The following is a 23,357-nucleotide window of genomic DNA, read 5'->3' as shown; positions in this document are numbered from 1 at the left end:
TGGCACCCCATGTGCCACTTACCAGCTGGCATGAGCTACAACAGCTGTGGGGCTTGTGCTAAGCACACAGAACTGATCTGACCAGTGTATTACCTTCAGGTTGGGAGGATTCTTCTGATTTATCATCATCTTCCAGTTTCTCCTCTTCATCTTCTTCTGAACCTTTCTCAGAAATAGATTTTGGATCTACATCTGTACTCATTTCTATGTCTTTCAATTCACATTTAACAGAGCCAGGCTCAGCCTCAGCATCACAGTCTGGTTTAGTGTCCTTATCTGTAGTATCTGTCTCCTCTTTGATTTCAGTTTTTTCTTTGGCTGCTGGATTTTCAGACCCTTCAGCTTTAGACTCTGTTGGTTCTGTAGTCTTTTCCTCTTGTACTGGTGTGGATGGGACGACTGGGGGTGTTTGACTGCAGCCAGCACCCAGAGGGTTTACAGAAGACACAGTATTTGCATTACCCGTCCCTCTGTTTTGAGCAAAGTTTTTGTGAGCCTCAAGAAAAGAGAGTTCAGGATCATTCAGAATGTGATAATCTGTCCTACTGACTCCATGTTTAGCAGCACCAATCAGTAAGTCTTTATCATGTTTACCACACTCCCACCACTCTGGAAGGTCCAGACTTGGCTGGCAAAGCTTTAGCCTCTCTCCCAGCTGCGGGTGATGGAGGACCTGTTCGCGGATCTTGCGCAGCAGCTCGATGCGATATAAAGTTCTAGAAGCACGCTCCTCTGTGATCGGCTCAATCAGCGTGGAAAGATCAGGAGGCTCTGCAAGGACACCAAGTTGTGCTGTTTTAACATGGATTGAATGCACACCCATTTCAAAATCCTTACAGCTGGGCATGAATTTTCAACAGTCCCATGGTCTCACAATATTCATGTTGATTTCCAGAGTCAATTTAAACTTACCATCATCTGGTTTGACTGGCATTCGGCACACTCGTCTACACATATTCACAAAGCCATTAAAATACTTTTCCAAGCTTTCATCGGACTTTTTGTCAAGCCTGGCAAATGCTCTGAATTGATTCCACTCAAACTGATGTTTTACAGGATCAAAAATAACTCCAAAAGTAGACACCACACGATAAAAATCTGCTTCTTCTCTTCTTGTCCATCTAGTCAAGGAAGAAGCAAGAAAAGTGAGGCCACTGGATAGATAAGATTCCCAACACTTTTAGAAGCCCCAAAACCCCCTTAGTTTATTTTTTCAAAACAAAAGAGCTGTATGGGCGACACAAAAGCTCAAATAAGATTTAAAGGAAGATTATCACCGGGAAACTCACTTTTGTCGTTTCTCAGTTATTATGGCTTCCCTTTCTGCCTCCAGTGCCCTCACTTCTTCTCGAGGCCGACGTCTCCTGCGGTCAGTCTTCATTAGTGCCTCTTGCCTCATTTGTTGCCTTTTATAGCTGCGCTGATAGGCAGTAATGAGGCGACGCAGACGGGTAGTCAGGGTTGAAGTGTTGGGCCAGTAGAGTTGCCCTAACTCAGCATTGCTTTCACTGTGCTTGCCTAGAGAACAGAGAAGTATTTGCACTGCAAAACCAACACTAAACATTTCAGTTTTTATGGCTATAACTGGATTTCTGTTGTATCAGATAAGAACATGTGCCTCTAATACTGGTGCATAATGAATTAGAAACAGGCTAACTATTGGTAAGAGGTAGAAAATAGAATCAAACCATCCAAGTCTAAGAACTCAGAAATGCTTGTGAAGCATTTAGAGATAACTATCAAACACTATGATTCGATGTTATGAATGCAAACATATTATGAACAGTATAAGTATTTAAATTAATGCAATGCATCTTTAAATACATTACTAAGAAGATCATTCTGCCTCTGAGGAAACACCTATGCTTATCATTTCCCACTTTATTATTCTCACTTAAACTTGGCAATTTTCCTCCATACTGAGGAAACAACGTATTTGTAACTTCCAAGATTATATCGGCAAAACCATCAACGGCTGCATTATGAAACATCCGGTCTTTATCATCATGGTTTCTACTATGTAATTAGAAATCCAGAGAACCATAATGTGGATTATTCAAAGACAGTATGTAATTGTTTTGAAAAATGTGAAGCATGAAGAGATTTGGCAGCAAAAAGCTTTCTGTGGTATTGTCCCAAAACATCTCCTATCCCCTCATGTGGTAATATAAACAGTCCACCTTTCACTAAACAATCCCTTTCTGCTTTTTAAATTTTTTTGCTATAGACTTACTTGGGTGTAATTCTATGGACTCCTCTTTGTCTTCTGGAGGTGAGTTTGCGAATTCCTTGGGGAGAAGACAGAAGTTATTTTAGTTTTCAGTTTTGACCATATGTCATAATTTGAGAAGAAAAATATGTCATCTCTCAAACACAGCAGCAAACAATCTTTGTAAGGAATGCTTATCCGGTAGCTCTCAAACTTAAAAAACACACATTAAAATAAATATGGAGAATCAGTTGTAATTGTACATATTTGTAATTAGAGAAAATTGGGAGTTCTTACATCAATTTCATCCTTGAAAGGAGTTCTGGTTGGCTTATATTCTGGATCTTCATCCTCTCTGTCAAATTCACCCCTATAAAATATTTTTAAAATATTTTCAGGAAAAATACTGGTTTTGAGAGGGGGCTGGCTGATTTTCTGGACAAAAGCAAAAAAGCTACAAAAATCATCAGTATGGTGTACCAAGTTACACGTTTGTATTTCATGCTCAACTCTGTAAACAAATCTATGTACTTTGTACATCATACGATCACTTCATATCCTCAGGCAACATGTAAGTATAATATGACATATGAACCCATGCCAACATATACAATCCTGATAAAGTTTATTAATTTTTTCATGTCCTCCTTACCCATCACCGCCATCTGCTAACATGTCTGTCCCTCTCTGTTCAGCAGCTATGGCCTTTGCATCAGGCATGCCAACCCGTTCCAGAAAGCACAGTGCTGGATCAGCTCTCATGGAATTGTACTTCTCATAACCTGTGTGCAGAGTGGGAGACAAAAGCTTTTTAAAAGCTATGACCAGCTGTGAATAGAACAGGTCTAGGCAGTAGAAATACAATTTTCTGGATTCATTAATTTATTATTAAATAAAACAAAGGCACTATTGCCATGCTGGAAACTATTAATTAATATTAAAAAATTGTTCATTTTGGTGAATTCCAACAGCACAGAAACATTTTCCCATCAATAACATTAACACATATAAGATGGTGAAGAAAGCATCAAATTTCATGTTGTTATAAAGTAAAGTAAAAATCTTTCACAAGTGAAAAACTTCTTTAAGTTTCCTTTATGACTTTCACAGTGGTTCTTGACATTCAATGCTCGCCAGTGGAAACACGCAGCCGCTAACAGGAGCGCACACACACACACACACAGACACACACACGTATTTTCAATAGCTCCAGCCCTGCTGGAACCCTCAATATAGGCTGCAAAAATGCTGCATACATGGGTTATACGTAAGGCCAACGAACCTGTCTTATTAGGTTTAGGATGATGCATGTCAGTAAGATGACACTGTTCCCTCTATGGTTTTCAAACTGCTGTTTGCTTTTTTACTGCCCAAGTTGACTAGATGGAAAATGGCAGATCCCAACAGTGCACTGCAGGAAAATGATTTTTAGACTAGACTTGCCTCAGCTGAGCCCACAACACAGAGCTGCTGTACATAGGCAGAACAGCACAATTCAATTAGGATTTGTACTACAACACACTGCTCCTAACTGCTGTAGAGCCTCAAGCCAAACTGTAATCATGAAAGGTTTTATAAGCCATCATTCTCCCCTTTAGTCAGGCTGGGCTGCTGAGAATACCTCTGCGACCTCCAGAGAATTGGGATTATAATCAGGAATCGCTCACTGTATATATCATGCCAGCTCTGCATCCCCAGCCTTTCAAAGTTAACAAGGCTGCATCCCACTCAAGGGAGCCGGGAGTTCTCAACACTGACATTTGTGAAATATTGCTTGGAACAAAGCCCAGGAGGCACTTGTACAGATTAATAGCAGAGGTTAAGCCCACCGTCCACTTTGACACTGGTTGGCAGAGTTAGCAAGTGAAGCAGTGCTGGAAGCAAAGTTTATGGAGATCTATCTTACTATTTGGCTATTATTTAAACAAATATGGCTTTGTTTTATTTACAGCCAAGAAAGTAATGTTTTCTTCTCAAATGTTCTGCAAACATTTAAAAACAGCATCTGATATTTACAGCTCATATTAGGTTTTTAATGCAGGCAAGAAAAAAGGGAGATACAAGCCAACAGTTCTTTGGAACAATACTTGTTAATATTATGACTGAACAGTCCTACACGCTGAAAGCTTTACAACTGAGTTTTGTTGAGAGTGAGACGCCACTTACCATGTTTAAATACTCCAATTAAAAGGGATTTATCTGCCTCCTTATCCCACCAGTCTGCAGGAACTTCGGCATGGAATGGCTCAGGTATCCATACATCTACTTCACTGTGAAGACAGCATTATACATATTCTCAAAGGTATTACTCGACAAAGATTTAAAAAAAAAAAACCAAAACAAATCATCCTAAAAAAACCCAAGTGTTTTATGCTGTTCTGTAAATATAATTTTTGAGCTGGAAAACCACCCCAAAACCCAATACACAAATTGAAATACTCTTAAAAATAATTAGGATGGTTAAACAAACAAACAACAAAAAATAATTAGGCAACCAAAAAACAACACAAATATTGCCACCCCCCCAACATTAGGCTATTTTGGGAGTCAAATGGTTATCTAAATATGATTCATTTAAGGTCTTAGTATTTTTTTTAATTTTTTAAATTGAGATAGAATAATCCCTCAATATTAGCAGAGCTGCAAATCCACTTCTGTCATTTCCCGCATCGTTTCCCCCCCAGGAAAATGACCCACTGCGCTTCATAAAACAATACGGTTGCTTGAGAACAGACATATAAGAGATAAAGTGTGACCACCTTTAAACGCTGCATTATTATAGTATGTGTACTTTACAAAAGCCAGAGTCATAAAGCAAAAAATAAACCTGCACTTGCACTAACCTTGAGTCAGCACCCTCTAAGATCTTGTCTGCTTGGTCCCCTATAACTTCTTGTCGTAGATAGTAGAGCATGCGGACACGCAGCAGGACCCTGGAGAGGAAGGCAGAGGGGGGAAAAAGTTCTTAACTTCAGGACTGTTTGCCAACAGTGGCTTTTGGCAGCTGCTGCTGTTCATCCATCATCCTGCCAAGGCTGATTAGCCATGCTGTATGGTAGGCTTGAAGCGTGACAGATGGTGGCACATAATCACCTCTGTGTGGTGCTTTCTGCTGGCTTCCAACAGGCCTGCCTGGCAACTGCTTACACTGCACAGAGAGGGACCCAGCTCAGCCCGGCCCCGGCGCATTTCATTTAGTTCTACCTAGTGCAGCTTGTGAAGTTTAGACACGTACTCTACCACTGCCTCTGAAGTATTGAAGCAAGTTTGTAAACAACTGAGCAGATGGCTTTCAGTAACTGTTCTGCTTCATTATCTCATAAAATTTCCTCAGCTGCTGCCTTAATACCATTTTTGGAAGCACATCAGAAGTTGTAGGAATAAACGAGATATAAAATCTGGTTTTACTACCTTACAATAAACCCTCAATATGGAATGTCAGGTTTTTCAGATTATACAACTTTTTGCTTCTGAGAATGGGGGGGAAAAATAATCCCCCATTTCCCTTGGGAGATATTAACTATTTTTACTCTTTATAGTTCAAACTGCTATTAAATTTTACCTACGTACAACCTAACTGTTACAAGGAAGTGAAAAATATTTGTTGCCAAGTTTATTTTTCCCCATTTCTGCAATACTGCAGACATTTTTGGAAGCGCTGTCAGGTGTTGTGGTCACACTCAAAGCTGGCAGGAGAGAGAATGGCAGACTGGCTTTTCAAGGAGACTAGAAAAGAGGTCATTTCTGTAGAGTAAGTATCTACCTGAAAATTATCTTGCTCTCCCCATGTTTACCCAATTCAGGGCACCCCCTGCTGCCTAGTTCATGAAGTAAAACCAGTACCAGCTAAAATGGAGATTATTCAACCTGCCCTCTCACTGTACCCAAATCCATCACAGCAACTGTTGAATTACTGCTGCTCCTGAACAGCAAGGGTGACCAGGGAAGCAGTAATCTGATCACCCACTTGCATGAAAAATTTAGACCACCACCAGTTTTGAGAGGTCCTTGTTAGAGATCAGATGCAACTAGAGCAATACCCGGTTTCACACATGTTATTCAATCAAACCTCGGAAGAGCAGGGATGTGAATGAAGGTCATGTCTGCAATTCCAAACATGTCAGACATGCTTCTTTCTGTATGCACAGTAAGTGGGACCAGTAAGGTGTCCCTGCTCCCTGTGTGGCTATGTAAATAAGCTGTTGAGGGTCTCTATCATCTTAGTATTAAGCAATAACAGCTGTTACATCAAGCCAAAGAGGAGAAGCACGAAATAAAACCCAAGATAAACCAAAAACCAGAGGCTCTTTGCACCTTCCAGGAGTCCTGTGCATTAAACCAGCATACACAGTTCTTAAGGAAAGGACACCAATTCTTAAAAAGCCAACTTCAACTGGTACCTTTTCAAGGAAATGACTCAGATTATTAACTGGCTCCACCTCTGTTTGATTTTACCTGTGCTAAAAACATGTAGCTTCTACAATTCATTTAGTCCTGGTGAATCTGGGAAGTGAAGGAAAAAGATAGCAACTGAAAACATTCTTGCATATTTACCAGTCTTCCCAGTCCTTGCAATTGTTCTATTGTATTATTAAAGAAGCAGTATTTAAAAAATTAAGTCAGATCTGCAAACTGATATAGCAAGTAATGAAGACATGTTACCTGAGAGATGAAAATAATGCTACAGGAAAGAACTGTATTACTTTAAGAGTAAGTGAAGTGTAATAACAGACCTGAGTAACAGTTCAGAAAAAGCAGAAAGCCGTTTATTTGGAAGTGCACTCACTAACGTAATTCTATGAGTATCTGTTGTCATCAGCGAAGAATTAAGCTTGGTTAGCATCTGGAAATGAGCTAATAAACACCTTAAATGCCTTTCCTCCTTCACATCACACCCCCTATTGACAGCCCACAGGTACTTTTCAAATCAATAGTATCTTTCCACTAAACAGCATTAATGAGCCCCAATACATATTCAAACCACAAAAGTAATGATGACCTTTCAGTAACACAGCATTACAACTGCATGATTATATATCTACAATGAAGAACAGAAATTTAAAAACAAAACCAAACATCCCAAAATCAATCAACCACATCTCCAGCTCTAAACCAAAGTATTTTTGGGACAAGGTTCAGTGCCTAAATGGAGAATATAGTAAGCAAAACTGAGATGGCATCAAAGAAAGCTGACACAAAAAAAAAGATATTATAAAACAAAAGCCAGAAAATATGCAAGGAAGGCTCTTAAGAGACAATAATGAAACAATAAAACATTATATACGCTGACCTTTATCCTCAAAAGCTTTTGGTTTAGTAACATGTTTAGAATTTCAAAAATCAAATCAGGACAAATAAATTCAGGTAAAAGAGTTTGGTGAGAAATTTCATCTCAAAGGAGAAAGAATAAATATTCTGTATATTTATTACATATTGTATTATTGCCTATTTATATAGATAATTTATATATATTATATATACATAAATATTCTCTGAGGAGGGCAAGAGAGGAAGGGAGAGAAAGAATAAAGAGAAAATTTATGCCATGTATAGGTGAATTACTACATGAAACTCCTGAAATTAAGAACTGGATATATGAGTTTAACATTTATGGAACAGAACTTTAAATACCAGCCTGAGTGACTCCATAAGAAGGTAAGAAACAAACAGCTTTTATTCAAAGATAGCCAATTGTCAAGTGAAATAGACAGTGTAGGATGACAGTCTTTACTTTCTATTGTAAAAAAATAACCTTATCTGACTCCATTCTTATTTAATACGAAGAGAATAATTTTTTTCAGAACTGTGCTGATCTGTCACAAAGAGCTTACAGAAGTGTCCAGATATCTGTTAAGATGATTATCCCCAAATTAAAAAGTAATAATAGCCTTCACATCCTATTAAATGTCCCTGTGTTCTATCAATATATCCAAAGTTGTGGACTTTTCAAAAGCATGTAGTTTTAAAAAAATTCCAAACCTCTAAATGAAACATTTATTAGTACTTACTTATTACAGTGATGTTTAAGATGTTTCCTATAGCTGTCTTCTTGAAATAATACATCTGGATTACAGGTTGTGAGCCAATCAGCATCTTGGAGCATTGGCTGTGAACTCTGGGCTTTTACTTTCTTCCCTTTCCTCCCCCTGGGCACTGGTGCAGACAGACCTAGAAAACCCCCAGTATTTCTTACACAACTGGAATAGAAAAACTCTCACCCCAAACAACATTACAAACATATGTTTAAAGCTAAGTATTCATTACTTTGAGGGCAACACAACCACCAAAAACTGAACAGCAACATGACTCAGTACAGAAAATTGTAAGTAACAAAATCAACCAAAACTTTCATGCAATTTTAGGTGTGAAGATTTCAAAAATTCAGAGTGCTAGCCAGAAAATGGTGTTATATAAATATTTCTTGTAAAAACTCTCATGAATCTAAATGGCTGTAAGGAAACGAGCTTTCTGATTAATGGCAATTTAAAAGAGATTAAATCCAGCAGTAGGTGCCAGCAAAAAATAATGCTGGAATATTTGTTTAAAACCAATTTAAAGGAAAGAGAACTGCATTCTACAAAGTGTCTGAGGAGACTTCCCCTTTAAATACAGACCAAGTCAAAGCCCACCTTACTCATAAAATCTGACAAGATCCTACGACATGTCAGAATGGCTATAGTTTAAACCAAACACATAGCACGACTGAAGCAATTCTTTCCTATTTACTAGCATCATTATTTGATTGTGGTAGACATACCGGAATGATTAACCAAAGCTCGAGTTTGCCCATCTGCAGTTGGAGTGATCAGATCCCAGATGAAACTTTTGATATTTTCATCCCCTTTGTAATGATTAAGACAATACACCAGGATAGTCCGGCAGATGGTTTCCACATCTTGCTCTGTTAGCTGACGTTTATAGCGCCCATGTGAGAGGATGTCAGTCCACCGACCCCAGCTACAAGAAAAATATGTTCAATACAACAGCCAGGGTACTGGTATTTTAATTTGTGACTTTCAATTTAACTCCTGGTATCAAGCAACTTGGGACCTCCTGTGTTAGCGCTAATGCATTTTGCATTTACAGGTTATGTCAGGGAATCCAACTTCCAGCACCAAAGAGTTAAGAATGTTTATTTTACAGAACAGGCAGTAAGTTCACTGCTCGTAAAGCTGCAATCGAACTACACTCAAATTAATAAAGTACGTATGTTTAACTCTAAAGGTCCCAGTAAGCTACAAATAGGAAGCTCAACCAATTCCTACAATCATGGGATTTGAGGAACAATTCCTATTTTGAACCAGAAACCTATTACTAGCAACTGTTGCACACTAAATTTAATTAAATTTCTAAAATAAAGACAGTCATTCTGAAGGCCACCATGTTAGAACTCAAATATAGCTACCTGCTTGCAAAGAGATAAAATTCAAATTAGCACACTCAATGGGGAAAATATCAAGTATCTGAATGTAAGTGGTGACGAAGTCTAGATTGACTGTTGATTTCAAAACCACTTTGTTCTTTACAAATACACTATTACTCTCTTCAATACTTAGAAAAGAAAGGTTGAAACTCATTAACTCAAGAATTCTTTACACTGAGAAACCAGAAACAAATATTCTGTCATCACAAAACCACTTATCTTACCAGTGAGCTCATAGCCATCTGTGACACACTCAGATACTTTAAACTAAGTAACACATATAAGTGCAATTTATATATATAGCAATCAAAACCAAATCTAACTGGCATGTATAAGCATTATACAGTATGATGGTATGTGAATGTGTCCAAGAGAAGGATAAGTTATTTATTATATATAACTTATTTTCAGGTCTTTTGCCACAATTAGTATATTCTATTTGCATATCTTACCCATAAACCAACAAGTTCTTCTCCACCCTGAAACATTCACTTCTTGCATAACCTTGTGATTTGTCCTGAGGCCTACGGGGCTTTGTGCTAGGCTTTTCCTCAGAATCACTTTCCAGGTCTGAAAACTCCATCAGCTCATCCTCTTTGACTGCACTGTAGAGTCTGGTTTGCTTCCTTACTCTTGGTGTATCAATAACTAGGTTGTTCTAAAATGATAGGGAAAATGTATAAATTTAGGAGAGGATGGAGGGGGAGGAGAAAATTTTCAATTTAATTGTACTAGAAAGAGTTATAAAGCTTACCCTTCCATTTAGAGCATCGATATCCAACTCAGCTTTCTTTGCCCACTTCTGCCAGAAATTAGGGTCATCCAAAGAAATATCTGTCCTGTTCCCAGATGCAACAAAACTAGCCTAGTAAAAGTAAAAGCAAGTGGATTGATTTCTTAACTGCATGCTACAAAGAATACCTGGTTTTCACTAGCAAATACAATGCTTAGAAAGAGGTAGTATCAAGAAAGAAAGAAGACAAGTACACTAAAAAAATAAATTGACACAGAAGGCAATTTAATAGACTTCTGTCTATTCTGGTCACGTTTTATTCATTTTCCTCTGAATGTCAATGCATACCTTTGCAAATGTTGAGCCTTTTCCTTCAGATTCAATAGTAATTGTGTGTGTTCTCCTTAACAGAATCTGATCAATATCCTCTTCACAAAACTTAGACCCCTCATCTTCCTCATCCATCAGAGCACCATATGCCCCCTTTCGAAGAAGATCTTCTATTTCTTTTTTAGACAGCTGTTGCACCTGTAACACATAAGAGGAGTTTCAGATGGATCATCCTTGTATTTGGCATTTTAAGAACTTAAACTCTACGATAATGTGATGGTGGTCAATTAAACATTCATGCTGAAATCACCTTTTAAAGAAGAATACAAACAACAAAATTCTCAGGGTGAAGTTATGTGAGTGGTTCAAACGACTTAATAATTCATTGTGACTGAATCCCTTTAGCTCTGATGACTGCTGAACTCCTCCTGGGAGCAGATTTAACTTATTAACCTGACAAAAAAGCTAAAGCAAAGTAAGTCCCAAAGCAAAAAGGCTATCCCAGCAAAAGCTAACTAGAAGAACTCCATTAAGTGTCAGGATCAGCATAATATAAAGGGTGGAATGATGAGAATGGATCAGAATTGAAGGAACATGACTCCACTTGCCCCCTTTTGGCAATAAGTGAGCCATTAGATAAGCTGAGCCAGTTCATGTAGCCAATGCCCTTATTTAACCTGACTAAACTATCAGCCACACTCCATCTGAAAACCACTGTCCTCCAGCTAAAACACAGACAGGCAAGCAAAGTGTAACACATTCATAGCATTTGTTGATAATGCACCTTAAAAAACTATTCCTTACCCCATTTGTGGCATTTTCTCTTCCGCTCATAGATTGTAGCACAGCCTTATCAAGGCCCAGCTTCAGGCTAGCTTTGTCAAACATTTCCCTTTCATAAGAATTCCTTGTTATCAACCTGTAAATTTTCACTGATTTGCTCTGCCCTATTCTGTGACATCGTGCTTGAGCCTGAAGAAACAAAGGCAGATACTCAGTTACAGGTTACAACAGGAAGAAAAAAGAATTTGAAATAACCAATAGAGAGAACATACTTTAAAAGTTTTTTGTTTTTTTTTTCAATATAAATAATATTGTTTATGCTTTCAAGAGAGCAACAACAGATAATTTCTCTTGTAGGTGAAGAAAATTTCACAGTAAAAAGGCAAAGAAAAAATTAATTTTGAATAAAATCATCTCTTGTAATATTACCTGGAGGTCATTTTGGGGATTCCAGTCTGAATCAAAAATGATGCAGGTATCAGCAGCAGTAAGATTAATGCCCAAACCTCCTGCCCTTGTACACAGCAGGAAAACAAACCTATCAGAATCAGGTCTTGAAAACCTGTCAATAGCTGCCTGACGCAAGTTGCCTCTCACTCGACCATCAATTCGTTCGTACGGGTACCTGAAAAAGAGATGCGTTATAGGGATTGCTTTACTGCAATGGCACTGCTTCTTTAAAAGAATCTGCAATTAAAAACAACAAAGACAAATATGCTTCTGTGGGTTAGAAGAACTACAACAAACTAAGAGACTAACTTAGTCAGAAAAGACATACTACTTTGTCTCTTTCTTTGGTAAAGGGCAGACTTTCACTCCAGGGTATTTGATAAAAATTTAGGCCTGAACTAAAAAACTCTAGAGCCATCAAAATATTTAACTGAGAGGTTTAAAGCCCTCCATATGAGGTCATTTTGTATTCACTCAAAAGAAAGGGCTCCGTACTTGCAACCTCTAGGTTTGCTCTTTCCCTTAAGTCAGATCACTACAGAAAACACTGCTTTCATTTCTTCCCTTTCTATATGGATTACTCACAGGTTAAATGCAGTGGTCACAGAGGAAGGCACAGTTTATTTATAATTGTATTATATTGTTGCTCTCACCGTCTTTGAATGAGGTAGTCTTCCAGTATGTCCAAGCAGCGCACCATCTGGGAAAAGATAAGCACCCTGTGGCCACCAGCCTTCAGTTTTGGCAGCAGCTTGTCAATCAGTACGAGCTTGCCAGCAGCCTGGATCATTGCCTGGAGCTGAAAATCTGGAGAGTCGGCATTGTGTGTTTCTTTAAACTCTTCCAAAATTTTCTCTTCAGCACCTGCAAAGATTGGACAGCAATACATGAACACTGCAAAGGGTTTTATTAATAAACAATGAGCTCGCCTTCAATACCCTATAGAAACTGCAGGAATGTTTTAAGCACTATTTGAACAAATATTTATAAAAAATAAACATTTATAAAAAATATTAAGCTTAAATTTAAAGCAAACACATACACAAATACAGCACAAATAAAACACAGCTCTGAGAATTCATTCTTTTTTTTCCTCTTTTGAGCAATACTAAACTCTTTCCTAAATAAATTCATAGAAATATTGACACACACAATTCAATGAAAAAAAATGAAAAAAGGTGAAAAAAATTAAACATATTTCAACTGATAAAATGGATTTTTTTCCTTTTAAAAATGTAACATGAAAGAAAACAATGTCTTGTTTCTACAGGAAAATACAAGGGACAAAAATCACATTTAATATCTGCCTCTAAAATCAGCCTTAAACATCCACATGACCTGATCCTGCTCCTTTCATTATTGAATTTAAAATAAAAATCCAAACAAAAACACGGGGACAGAAGCAGTTATGAAATTATTTTACCTTCTATTTAGTTTTTTCTCCCTGAATGTATTTTTTTTTAAATTCGGTTTGATGAAGCTATCCAACGTATTTATTCTTTCCAGCATTAGTCAAAAGTTCTCTCTTGCCACTCACTTTGCCTATGAACGATATGCACAGCAGCAACTATTTCCTTGTTCTGCTTACTATTGGAAGACTACAGACCAAGTTCAAACTTTCTCTTCAATCTCTCCTATGCTTTTATTCCATTTTTAAGTAATTTCTACAAGGTGGGCAATTCCAAGAACTATCATATTGCCAATCTTGGCATGTAAAATGTTAGGAACCTTTGTTCTAAGCTTATTTTACTTCCAAAGAAGCCCTTTTTTGAGCCATCTTTTTTTCCCCTCTGCTTTTCTTTTTGGCAACAAAACGTAGTTTATAAAATATTTCTAGTTTGTCTTATATTCAGCTTCAATACTGCTTTTGAATAGCACAAGGCAAGATGGAAGGGCTGGGGGGAGGGGGAAGAAGAGCTTACTGCCAGGCTTCTGCTGAGCATCCCTCTCTCAAATCCCAGCTCTGAGGAGATGCCTGTAAACAAACACGGAACGCGCCCTGGCTGTGCAAGGCTGGTTCAGCGCCTGCTGTAACGCGGTGCCTGCAGCACAACCCACCCGGGGCAGGCTGCCTGACAGCTCCGTGCTGCTCCTGAGCTCACACCGCTCCCTTCTGCACAGCCCCACGCACTCAAGATGTGACTGCATTTCACAACAGTTTTACATCCCTGGATTTTCCTGATCTGGACTCTCTCAATCATCTTAAAAGGTTTGCACATAAGGAAAGTAAGCCCAAACGAAATGAGTGCAAGCAGACACTCAAAGTTCACTTCAATCATATCACTGCCTGTCTTGGTAAAACAGGCAGAATTTTGAGCAGTAAGTCTCCAATTCTGTACTGAACTTTGGCAATTCAGCTCCATGTTGCTCCTGAGCTCACACCGCTCCCTTCTAAAGAACCCCATGGACTCAAGATGTGATCGCATTTCTTGATAATTTTACATCCCTGGATTTTCCTGATCTGGACTCTCTGGATCATCCTAAAGGTTTGCACATAAGGAAAGTAAGCCCAAACAAAATGAGTGCAAGCAGACACTCAAAGTTCACTTCAATCATATCACTGCCCATCTTGGTAAAAACAGGCAGAATTTCAGGCAGTAAATCTCTGACTCTGTACTGAACTTTGGCAATTCAGCTCTGTGCTGCTCCTGAGCTCACACCACTCCCTTTTACAGAACCATGGACTCAAGGTGCGACTGCATTTCACAATAGCTTTACATCCCTAGATTTTCCTGATCTGCACTCTCTGGATCATCCTAAAGGTTTGCACATAAGGAAAGTAAGCCCAAATGAAATGAGTGTAAAGCAGACACTCAAAGTTCCCTTCAATCATATCACTGCCCATCTTCGTAAAATGGGCAGAATTTTGGGCAGTAAATCTCTGACTCTGTACTGAACTTTGGCAATTCCAGGATACAGCAGGCTGTCAAGCAGCTCCTGAACAGTAATTTCAGTCATCTTTCCAGGTTACAGCAATTATTTCTGACTCAACTGCAATATCCAGATTTAAGTTTCACTACTGTGAAGCAATATGCAAGAACAGCATCTGCAAAAGCAAACCACACCACAACAAACCCACAGTCTGGTCTATTGAACGGTGAATTTACAGTATCGGAGTTTGGTCTCACCAAGACCCAAACCCAGTACAGATAATTCCAAAAATCTGTTCTTTCAATAACACTGTCCAAGGTAAATCCTGTAGAAGACCATCTTTTTTTTTTTTTTTTTTTAATTCCTACATCAATTGCAATTACATCATGTCCACTGAGCAGCCTGTTACCCAAAAGTTACTTGATGCAGTACTTGCCAGTCTAAAATTGCTTCCTATTCTAGCTGATATTTAGCACAGCATGAAAGGAATGTATTTGAATGTGGGGTTGGTCAATCAGGGAAACCTCCACTTCTATTCTTCATTAGGAGAGGTTTCCTGGGCTCAAGAGGGCACAACAAACAGAGTAAGGAGCCTTTCTGGAGGTCAACACTAAGATGTGTAACTATAGAGGCATTCCCCACTGCTGGTTCTTGGAGATAGAGAGAGGAACAATGTATAAATACTTGAGAATGGTTGCTATGGAGAAAACAAGGAGTCCAGCCCTAAGAAAAATGACAGACAAGGCTTTACCCAAGCTGACTGGAGAATATCCAACATGCCGTAACTACCTCTAGAAGCCTACTCCTAGTCTCAGCAGAACACATCCATCAATCAAGAAAGAAACAAAAACCCCCACTTTACATTCAACTCCTACTATACTACTTCCATCATATAGCCTTAATTGAAGTTATATAGAAGACTTGTTTGCAACTCTTACACAAAACAAAACAGATTCAAATGTTCAAATAAAAATGCTTGCTCACAAACCCCACAAACTGGGACGAAAATGCGGATTCAGAGACACTTATAAAAGCAGAAAACAGAACTTGTTACTGTAAGAAATCATTCACCAGGAGAATACTAGGCAACCTTAAGTACTTGCACTGCAAAAACTCTGAGCAGAAATAAAATAAATAACTTGTGCCATTACACTAACTGCAAAGTTGTTAAATTTCAATCAGCAAAATAAAACCTTGGGCTAAGATGACTACAGCATGCAGGAGTATTTTCTGCCCTAGAACTACAAAGGATGTATTTGTTTAGTTCCATCTCCACACTAAAAGATCAGGATTTCTTTTCCCCATCAAATCTGAAGGCTCAAGCCACCTGCCATGTTGCTGAATGATACCATCCAAGTCCAAAGGTTCCAAACATCACAAAAATGTTTGATAAAGGCAGATGCATTAAGAGACAAACCCACCTCCCTTTATTAAGACACACTAATAAAAAATCTGAGGTTTTCTAAATTACCACCTGAACTTTATCAGTCTCTTAATTATATTAAATGATACAAGATTTCTGAGGAAAAAAAAAATCACTGCTGTAGGCAACACTGCTCATAAACTCTATTTGACAAAGCAAAGTAGAAGCAAAATATTCTTTTTTTTTCTTTCAATAAACATGAAATAAGGAAAAATAATAGCAAGGTTAAAAACTAGCTGAAAGCCAAGAAGCATCAATTCAGACACCCATAACCTGAACAGCCGAAACTATTCTGATAAACTCGTTTATACAATGGATTAACTTAAGCCAAAAAATCAAGTAAAAACCCCCAACAAACCCTGCACCAGAACCACAAAGCTACTTTAGTATATGCCATATGAGTTTAGAAACTGAACAGTCACCAGCATAGACAAGTTGAAGTCCTTTGGACTAAGCCTTTATTATGTCTCTGAAATAATTACTTGTGCATGAAATGTAATTAGATGTAATTTCATGAATCAGTTTAAGCATCTCCTCCCATTTAAACAAAAAATGTCAAGAAAAAAAACTTAAGTACTGCAATATGGAAGTCATACAATAAAAATCCTGAAAACACATATGGCTCTGGAACAAAACAGTCTTTCATCATGAAGCCTATAACCAGCATAAACCAACCATAAATCATAACTAGTTAGAAACAGGAGTTGGGAAACAAGAAACTAGTAGAATGCAACCCTATCTAGAGACTTGGGTTACACCCCCAAAGGGAAGAAGTGACCAGCACATACAAGTTTAGCACACTTCAGACAGAAATGGCTGGTTCATCACAGGGCTGGTCACTTAACAGCCTCCCCAGGGAGGTGGTCATGACACCACAAGTAGAGTTCAAAACCCATCTGGTCCTTAGGTGATATGATTTAGTTTTAGGTAGTTCTGTTAGGAGCAGGGAGTTGGACTCAATAATCCCTATGGCTCCCTTTCGACTTAAGATATTTTATGATTCCATTCTACTTGCCAAAGATAATCCTGATCTAAACCCAATACCATCACACAGAAAAAGCCACTGAAGTCTAGTATGACATTCACCCTCATCTTTCTCTTACTAGTCAAATTAAGAAAAGTAACTGACAAGAGGTGGTCATGAAAGCAGGCTCAATCATGATTTCTTACTCTGCAACTTTTATTCAGAAAATTTTAAGTTACTACCTTATGATGTTTGACAGCAAGAAAGTAAATAGCAGCCAACTACAAGTGAAGAAAAAATTACCATATTCATGCTACCATCCAACAACCTGCATGATAACTGAAGTCTTGTTTTTCACAAAGAACAGAAAGGAAAACTTTATAATGCCAACATTAACTCAGCCCAGGCTAAGTCTGTCAGGAAGCCTTAAAAAAAGCAGCACAGAAAAAAGCAGCTGCAACAGCAGCACTGTCCTGGCTAGCAGATATCCATACCTGTGAGAATCTAAAAGGTTATCTCACTTTTCTACTTAAAATAAATGAATAAATAAAAAGACATGCTAAAATAGAATTTATACATAGTAGACATTTTTATAACCATTTTTCAAATGAGGAGAAAAGTAGGCAGCCTACCATTAATAAGGTATGGATGATTGCAGCATTTTCTTAGTTCCATCATAGTGTTTAAAAGATTAGGTACATTTGCCTGACCTCCGCCCTTGGAAAGAAATGTGAAATTCTTTTCAAGAATAGCACGATAGTATTTCTTCTGAATATTTGTCAGCTCAACTTCAATGATGGTTTCCTCTTTGGGGGCCAGGTTCTTTTCCACATCCTCTTTGAGACGTCTCAGCATCATCGGCTTCAAAATAGCTTGCAGTTTTTGCACCTGGAAAACATATGTTTAATAAAATAACTGAATTAAAACTGCTAGAAATCAAATATTCTTCTTTCAATTTCCTTCATTCTAAAAACCTTGTTTTCTACCTCAAATGCCAAGTAGAGAGCATTGTAAAAAATCTTTCTTCAGTGACTCAGCAGCAAGTTCTCCTTGTCAACTCAGTGACACACACATTTCTAAAGTCTATTTTTGGTGTGCAGTCCTTCTGTTTAGTGATGTCTGTAATTAAATAGATCTCACTCAGAACTATCCTTCTAGACAGGGACAGTACTGCACACAAATCATGCCAAGTAACCCTTCATTAAATTAGCAAATCTGACACTTTTAAGATAATTTTTGCAGTTCACTTCTAATTACTAATCAGTATTTAACATTATTTTCCCACTTTAGGTATCTGCTTCTAATTATTTTCTTATTTCCCTAGTTTTGACATCCACTGAAGTAGAAAACTATTTAGGATTGGTCTAAAAATGAAAACATTGTATTTCTGTTACCACTTATAACACTGATTATTTTTAGTGTCCACAGGTTTTGTGGAATATTCATTAAGACACATCCTAAGGCTAGATCTAAGGCTAAGGCTTAAGTTAAGTTTGAGTTTTTGTAAAGTCTCTTACATAAAAAACTCAAATGGATTCCACATTTAAAAAAGAAACACCTGGCATTTAGGTTGTTTTAGGCAGTGCTTCAAAGCACAAACCATCTCAGTGCTGAAGAGCTACTAATTCACCCTGAAATTGGTCATCTCCTGATGCAGAGCTGCACAGCAGAAATATGAACAGAAAACACTTTATCCTGAATTTACATAATTTCCTTAGTAATAAACCAACTTCAAAACAGAAAAGGTAATTAGCAGAGAGGGATGAACAACTGAGAAAATATATGGAATACAACTGCAAGGAATGGAGAGGAAACCCCAAGCCTTTAACACATAACCTGTCCCACCACTTAAACCCAATTCCAAAACATCTGTGTCAACAGATAAAGAAGTTCTCCTGAACTTGTTGAACCAATCTAATTCTGATCTGCCACTGGCATTATTTTAGTAATAGTTCCATGTATGTATTCAAAAGCTTACAGTCATTTTGAGCTGGCATATATTAGCTCCAGTTCAAACACTTCATTAACAGGTCTACATGGCTTCTGCATCATGATGAGCTGGCTCACTTTCAGCCAGGTCAGTGTCCATTCTGACTGACAAGTCATAGCATGCACAACCTATGGAAACGTATCCTATTTTGCCAGGAGGCCAGGGGCCAGAGGAAGAGCTATTTTGTAACTTAGACTATGATGTGTGAAAGAGTTGTTCTCAAAGAAAGTCAACAAATTCAAGCAAGCAAAAGTTGAAAGATATCAAAAGTTGAATTTTCACACAAAGCCAGCAAAGTTACATACAAAAATACATGCAGTTATTACCACAGGAAGCAAAGGGCCAAATTAAAATGCCATGCTTCAGTTACCTCCTAATATTAAGGTGGTTTGGCCTTTTAAAACATTTTGATACATACAAAGAAACATTTTACATTTGAGATATAACACATGTTGCAACTACGGTCTTTTATTTTGTATTAATTTATGCATTTCTTCTCTTGGACAGCTCAAGAAATCTATTTCTGAGTAAAAAAAAAACCTCCCTCTATTTGGTTACCTCTTGTTAAACTGGGTTTCTAGTATGTTCCTGTTTGCACTTAAGTCACTGAGAAAACTCTCAGTTATTAATTCCACAGAAGTTACAGGGAGAGTCCCTTCACTCTGATGCTTAAGGAAGAATGTCAACTGACAAGTTAATTCTCATAGAAGTATTTTCATCCAGAAACCATTACAAGACACCCCACCTCTATTTTTTAAACACTACATTTTAATAAAAGGAATGTCCTCCAGTTTCTGCAAGACCAATGGACAAAGGACTAAAAAAAACCCAAAAAAAAGCCCAGAACAGTGAAAAGGCAGAATTACTTTTGACCAAAAGCAGAAAACCCTCAACTAAATGAAAATAAACAAAGAAAGAAAAAAAAAAAAAGGATAAACCCACCATGTATTGCAGGAAAAAAATAGGTATTATTTTAAAAAGCAAGTAATGAAGTTCATATACAATAAAATGGATACATTCACAATATCTAAATAGAAAAGTAAGTATCTAAATAGAAAGTAAGTGTGCAAGATAAGTTTACCTGCTCTTCAGTTTTAAGATCCCCAAATTCTTGCATGAATGTGGTTTCTGATGGAAAGCGACCTGGTTCCAAGAAGTGAAGCAAGCTAAACAGCTCTTCTACTGTGTTTTGCAAAGGGGTTCCAGTAAGCAGCACTTTATGCTCCTGAAAGGTTAAGAAACAGTTGCCTAGGAATCCATCACTTTAATTTCCAATGGAAAAATACACAAAATTCTTTCCCCTTGTCACCATATGTCTGTCTCACCTTTGCTTCCTCTCCCCTCCCCCAGCTACTTACATAAAACTGTTCTCAGGACATTTCTAACTGGTACTCTGGTGTTCCTTCAGTGACAGCCAGAAAAACACTTTCCTACTTAAGCAGCTCCAAAAGTCCTCCAAGATAAAAGAACAGATTTTACTGGCCCACAATGTCCCATCCCTTTCACAAGTACAATGAACTTCAGATGGCAAAGTAGCATTGAACCTAATCCATCATTTCCAGTAAAAATTCATTTATTTATCACACCTCCAACTGACCTCAGTGCACTGATCTCCTCAGGCCAGGAGATCAACACAGGATCTAACAGGAAAACTGAAGCAGAGTTCTACCTTCCTACTACATGCTAAAGAGCATAAGAGTGGCAGAGATTAAAGTAGCTTTAGAGAAGGAGCCCAGAGAGGTTCAGCAACTAGCCCAGAGCCAAACATAAATTTAGCAGAGTAACAAGAACTAATGTGAAAAGTCCCATATCTCTATCTGTAGTCTGTAAGACTGTAAGCTCTGCTTTCCTCTAACAGCAACCACAATAAGAAAAACAAAAGGTATACAGCATTTTAAAAGACTGAATTACAGGTATTAGTTTAGCATGACTGCATTGTTCTCACATTTTAAAAGAATATTCTGCCCAAAACAAAGTAATTATTGTGTCTTTTAAAAGGTAAATATCGTCACATTATCTTATTTTTCTCTATGAGGTTAATGCACCTATTTTTTTACATATTTATGCAAGCATCAGAAACCAACTCACTTGCCCTTCCTTAGTCAATATGAAAGAATATCCTAATGGCCACACAACAAATTAACATTACAGCTGATATTAATGCAGAGTAGTTTAACTCTCATGGCCAAATTAGGCCACCTGACCACATTACACTTTTAAATAAATGTCTATGTGAAGAAGTGACTATGGATTACCTCACATGAAGGGAGAGAAAGGAAAGAATAAATTTATTCTTATTGTCTTAGGAGAATCCACATTATTCTACACCTAAATCAATGAAAAAACTTATTAAATATCAGCACTCCAAAACTGAAAGTATGCATATGCTTCCAGGTATTTTATACTTTCTCATCTGCATTCTCTTATTCGCCTTAACACCTGATGATTTACTTGAGTAAAAAACCCTTTCATTTTACTTTTGATTAAACCATAAATCAGAAGTAATAAAACTACAGAAGACTCAAAGATAAGAGAGATTCACACTGACCAGATCCATCATCTTGAGTCCTTCCAAAAGCTTACAGTTCCTGTTTTTCAGCCTGTGGGCCTCATCAATGACCACGCAACGCCATGGAATGTTACGCAGCTCTGGGCAGTCAGTCAAGATCATTTCAAATGTTGTGATAATGGCATGGAACTTGTAGGACCCCTTTATCACACGACCCTAAAAGGAACAGCAAATGTTAAAAATAAACTCCCTGGCAAAGAAAGGAAGCAATTTGTTTCACCATCAAATTTTATTTTTTAAAAATACAAAATAGTAGAATGGACAAGACATTTACAGCAAATTAAGTCGTTGTTCCTGACTAAATGGGGAAATACAATTCTGTAAGCTTGCTACTGGCTTCATGATAGCTGTTTTTAATCCTGTAAATAGGCCTACAGTATCACTGCACATTGATTACCAAGAAGTTCTACAAGTATTTCAGTTGTAATTCGTATGGATTATACTAATGCCTTGAGGCATTAATGTATTGCTGCAATATTGAAATAAGGTTTTCAGACTTCATCAAGAAAATTCTCTTTTTACTTGAATTGAAGGTACATGAAGGTCCTCCCAAACAATCCAAATACAGCACAAGTGCATTAAGGTTTGCTTTTTATGACTATTTGAATATTGTGCTCACTGTTATAATTTTTTTTCCCCAATAGACACTCGGGATTCAAAACACCTACCGTTCATAGAATGGCTTGGATTGGAAGGGACCTTGAAGGCCATCTAGTAACAACACCCCTGCCATGAGCAGAGATGCCTTCCACTAGACCAGGTTGCTTAAAGCTCTCTCTGTTCCATCTGGCCTTGAACACTTTCAGGGATGGGGAATCTACAGCAACTCTAGTGAACAGCTTTAGCAGAAGCAAATATCTGAGCTTCTAATTGCAGAATGTGTATCTGCATACAATTCCATACTACTTTTCTAAGTCTGTGTTAAGCAAAGTTCAACAGGACAATTAACTTGATGTCTGACACCATATTCACTGGTTCATTAGTTCAGTCTTATTTTCAGCACTGATATAAAGACTGTTTTAAAAAAAACCTGAATAAACTTTATTCAGGAACACGAAATGAGCATCTTTCTGACATTATGCTAAGCTTCTTCCCAATGCTGTTCAAAGAAAAATGTAATTTGGTACCTCCAGTGTCACTGGGTCTGTGCAGAAAAACTGTCTCTGTAAGGATGAGCATTACACAAGTTCAAAGCTATTCCACATTTTCAAAGGACTCTGTCATGGGTTGTATATTGAATACATTTCAAAAGAAACACATATTTTACAGTAAGGTGACCATTTCTTCCCTTAGACCTGTGCAAGACTGAATCCTTTTATAAGTGACCTGCATAGAATCCTCTCCAAACCATGGGGATCAGAACTGACTACTGACTCAATGAAATTATTGAAAACCTGATATCCTGAACTCATCATTAAATCTGCCTACTCAAATCAAGAGCATTTCAGAGAGAGTAATGACCTGCCCAACAATGCTTTCTCATGGCATAGTCCAGAAATATTTATCTTGTTAGGGGCAAAAAAAGCTGTTACTTAACAAACAGCAGATGAAGATACACTAAGTGGGCAGCTTTGAAAGCCAGCAAACTGAAATGCAGTAACCTTTTCACGAG

At 37.7% G+C, this 23,357-nt stretch overlaps 1 protein-coding gene across 13 annotated transcripts in view; it reads right to left on the bottom strand.

Annotated features, from left to right (window-relative positions):
- The window catches only part of CHD7 (chromodomain helicase DNA binding protein 7), a 133,636-nt gene that overhangs the window by 9,254 nt on the left and 101,025 nt on the right, over positions 1-23,357 (bottom strand). For all 13 annotated transcript variants that reach the window (XM_074551381.1, XM_074551375.1, XM_074551363.1 and 10 more), the window contains 19 exons: positions 21,725-21,901; positions 20,258-20,401; positions 17,819-18,074; positions 12,582-12,792; positions 11,908-12,103; positions 11,500-11,667; positions 10,714-10,893; positions 10,387-10,497; positions 10,085-10,290; positions 8,967-9,166; positions 8,218-8,377; positions 5,053-5,142; positions 4,376-4,479; positions 2,862-2,991; positions 2,507-2,579; positions 2,234-2,288; positions 1,290-1,518; positions 913-1,121; positions 94-771 (listed from right to left, as the gene is read on the bottom strand). In XM_074551381.1, the coding sequence (XP_074407482.1) occupies positions 94-771; positions 913-1,121; positions 1,290-1,518; positions 2,234-2,288; positions 2,507-2,579; positions 2,862-2,991; positions 4,376-4,479; positions 5,053-5,142; positions 8,218-8,377; positions 8,967-9,166; positions 10,085-10,290; positions 10,387-10,497; positions 10,714-10,893; positions 11,500-11,667; positions 11,908-12,103; positions 12,582-12,792; positions 17,819-18,074; positions 20,258-20,401; positions 21,725-21,901 (3,577 nt within the window). The remainder of the gene's footprint in view (positions 1-93; positions 772-912; positions 1,122-1,289; positions 1,519-2,233; positions 2,289-2,506; positions 2,580-2,861; positions 2,992-4,375; positions 4,480-5,052; positions 5,143-8,217; positions 8,378-8,966; positions 9,167-10,084; positions 10,291-10,386; positions 10,498-10,713; positions 10,894-11,499; positions 11,668-11,907; positions 12,104-12,581; positions 12,793-17,818; positions 18,075-20,257; positions 20,402-21,724; positions 21,902-23,357) is intronic.

The sequence above is a fragment of the Zonotrichia albicollis genome, chromosome 1 (assembly GCF_047830755.1).
Source record: "Zonotrichia albicollis isolate bZonAlb1 chromosome 1, bZonAlb1.hap1, whole genome shotgun sequence".
In the NCBI taxonomy this organism is placed as follows: domain Eukaryota; kingdom Metazoa; phylum Chordata; class Aves; order Passeriformes; family Passerellidae; genus Zonotrichia; species Zonotrichia albicollis.
Note: the sequence above shows the minus strand (reverse complement) of the source record. Positions and strands in the feature narration are given on the sequence as shown.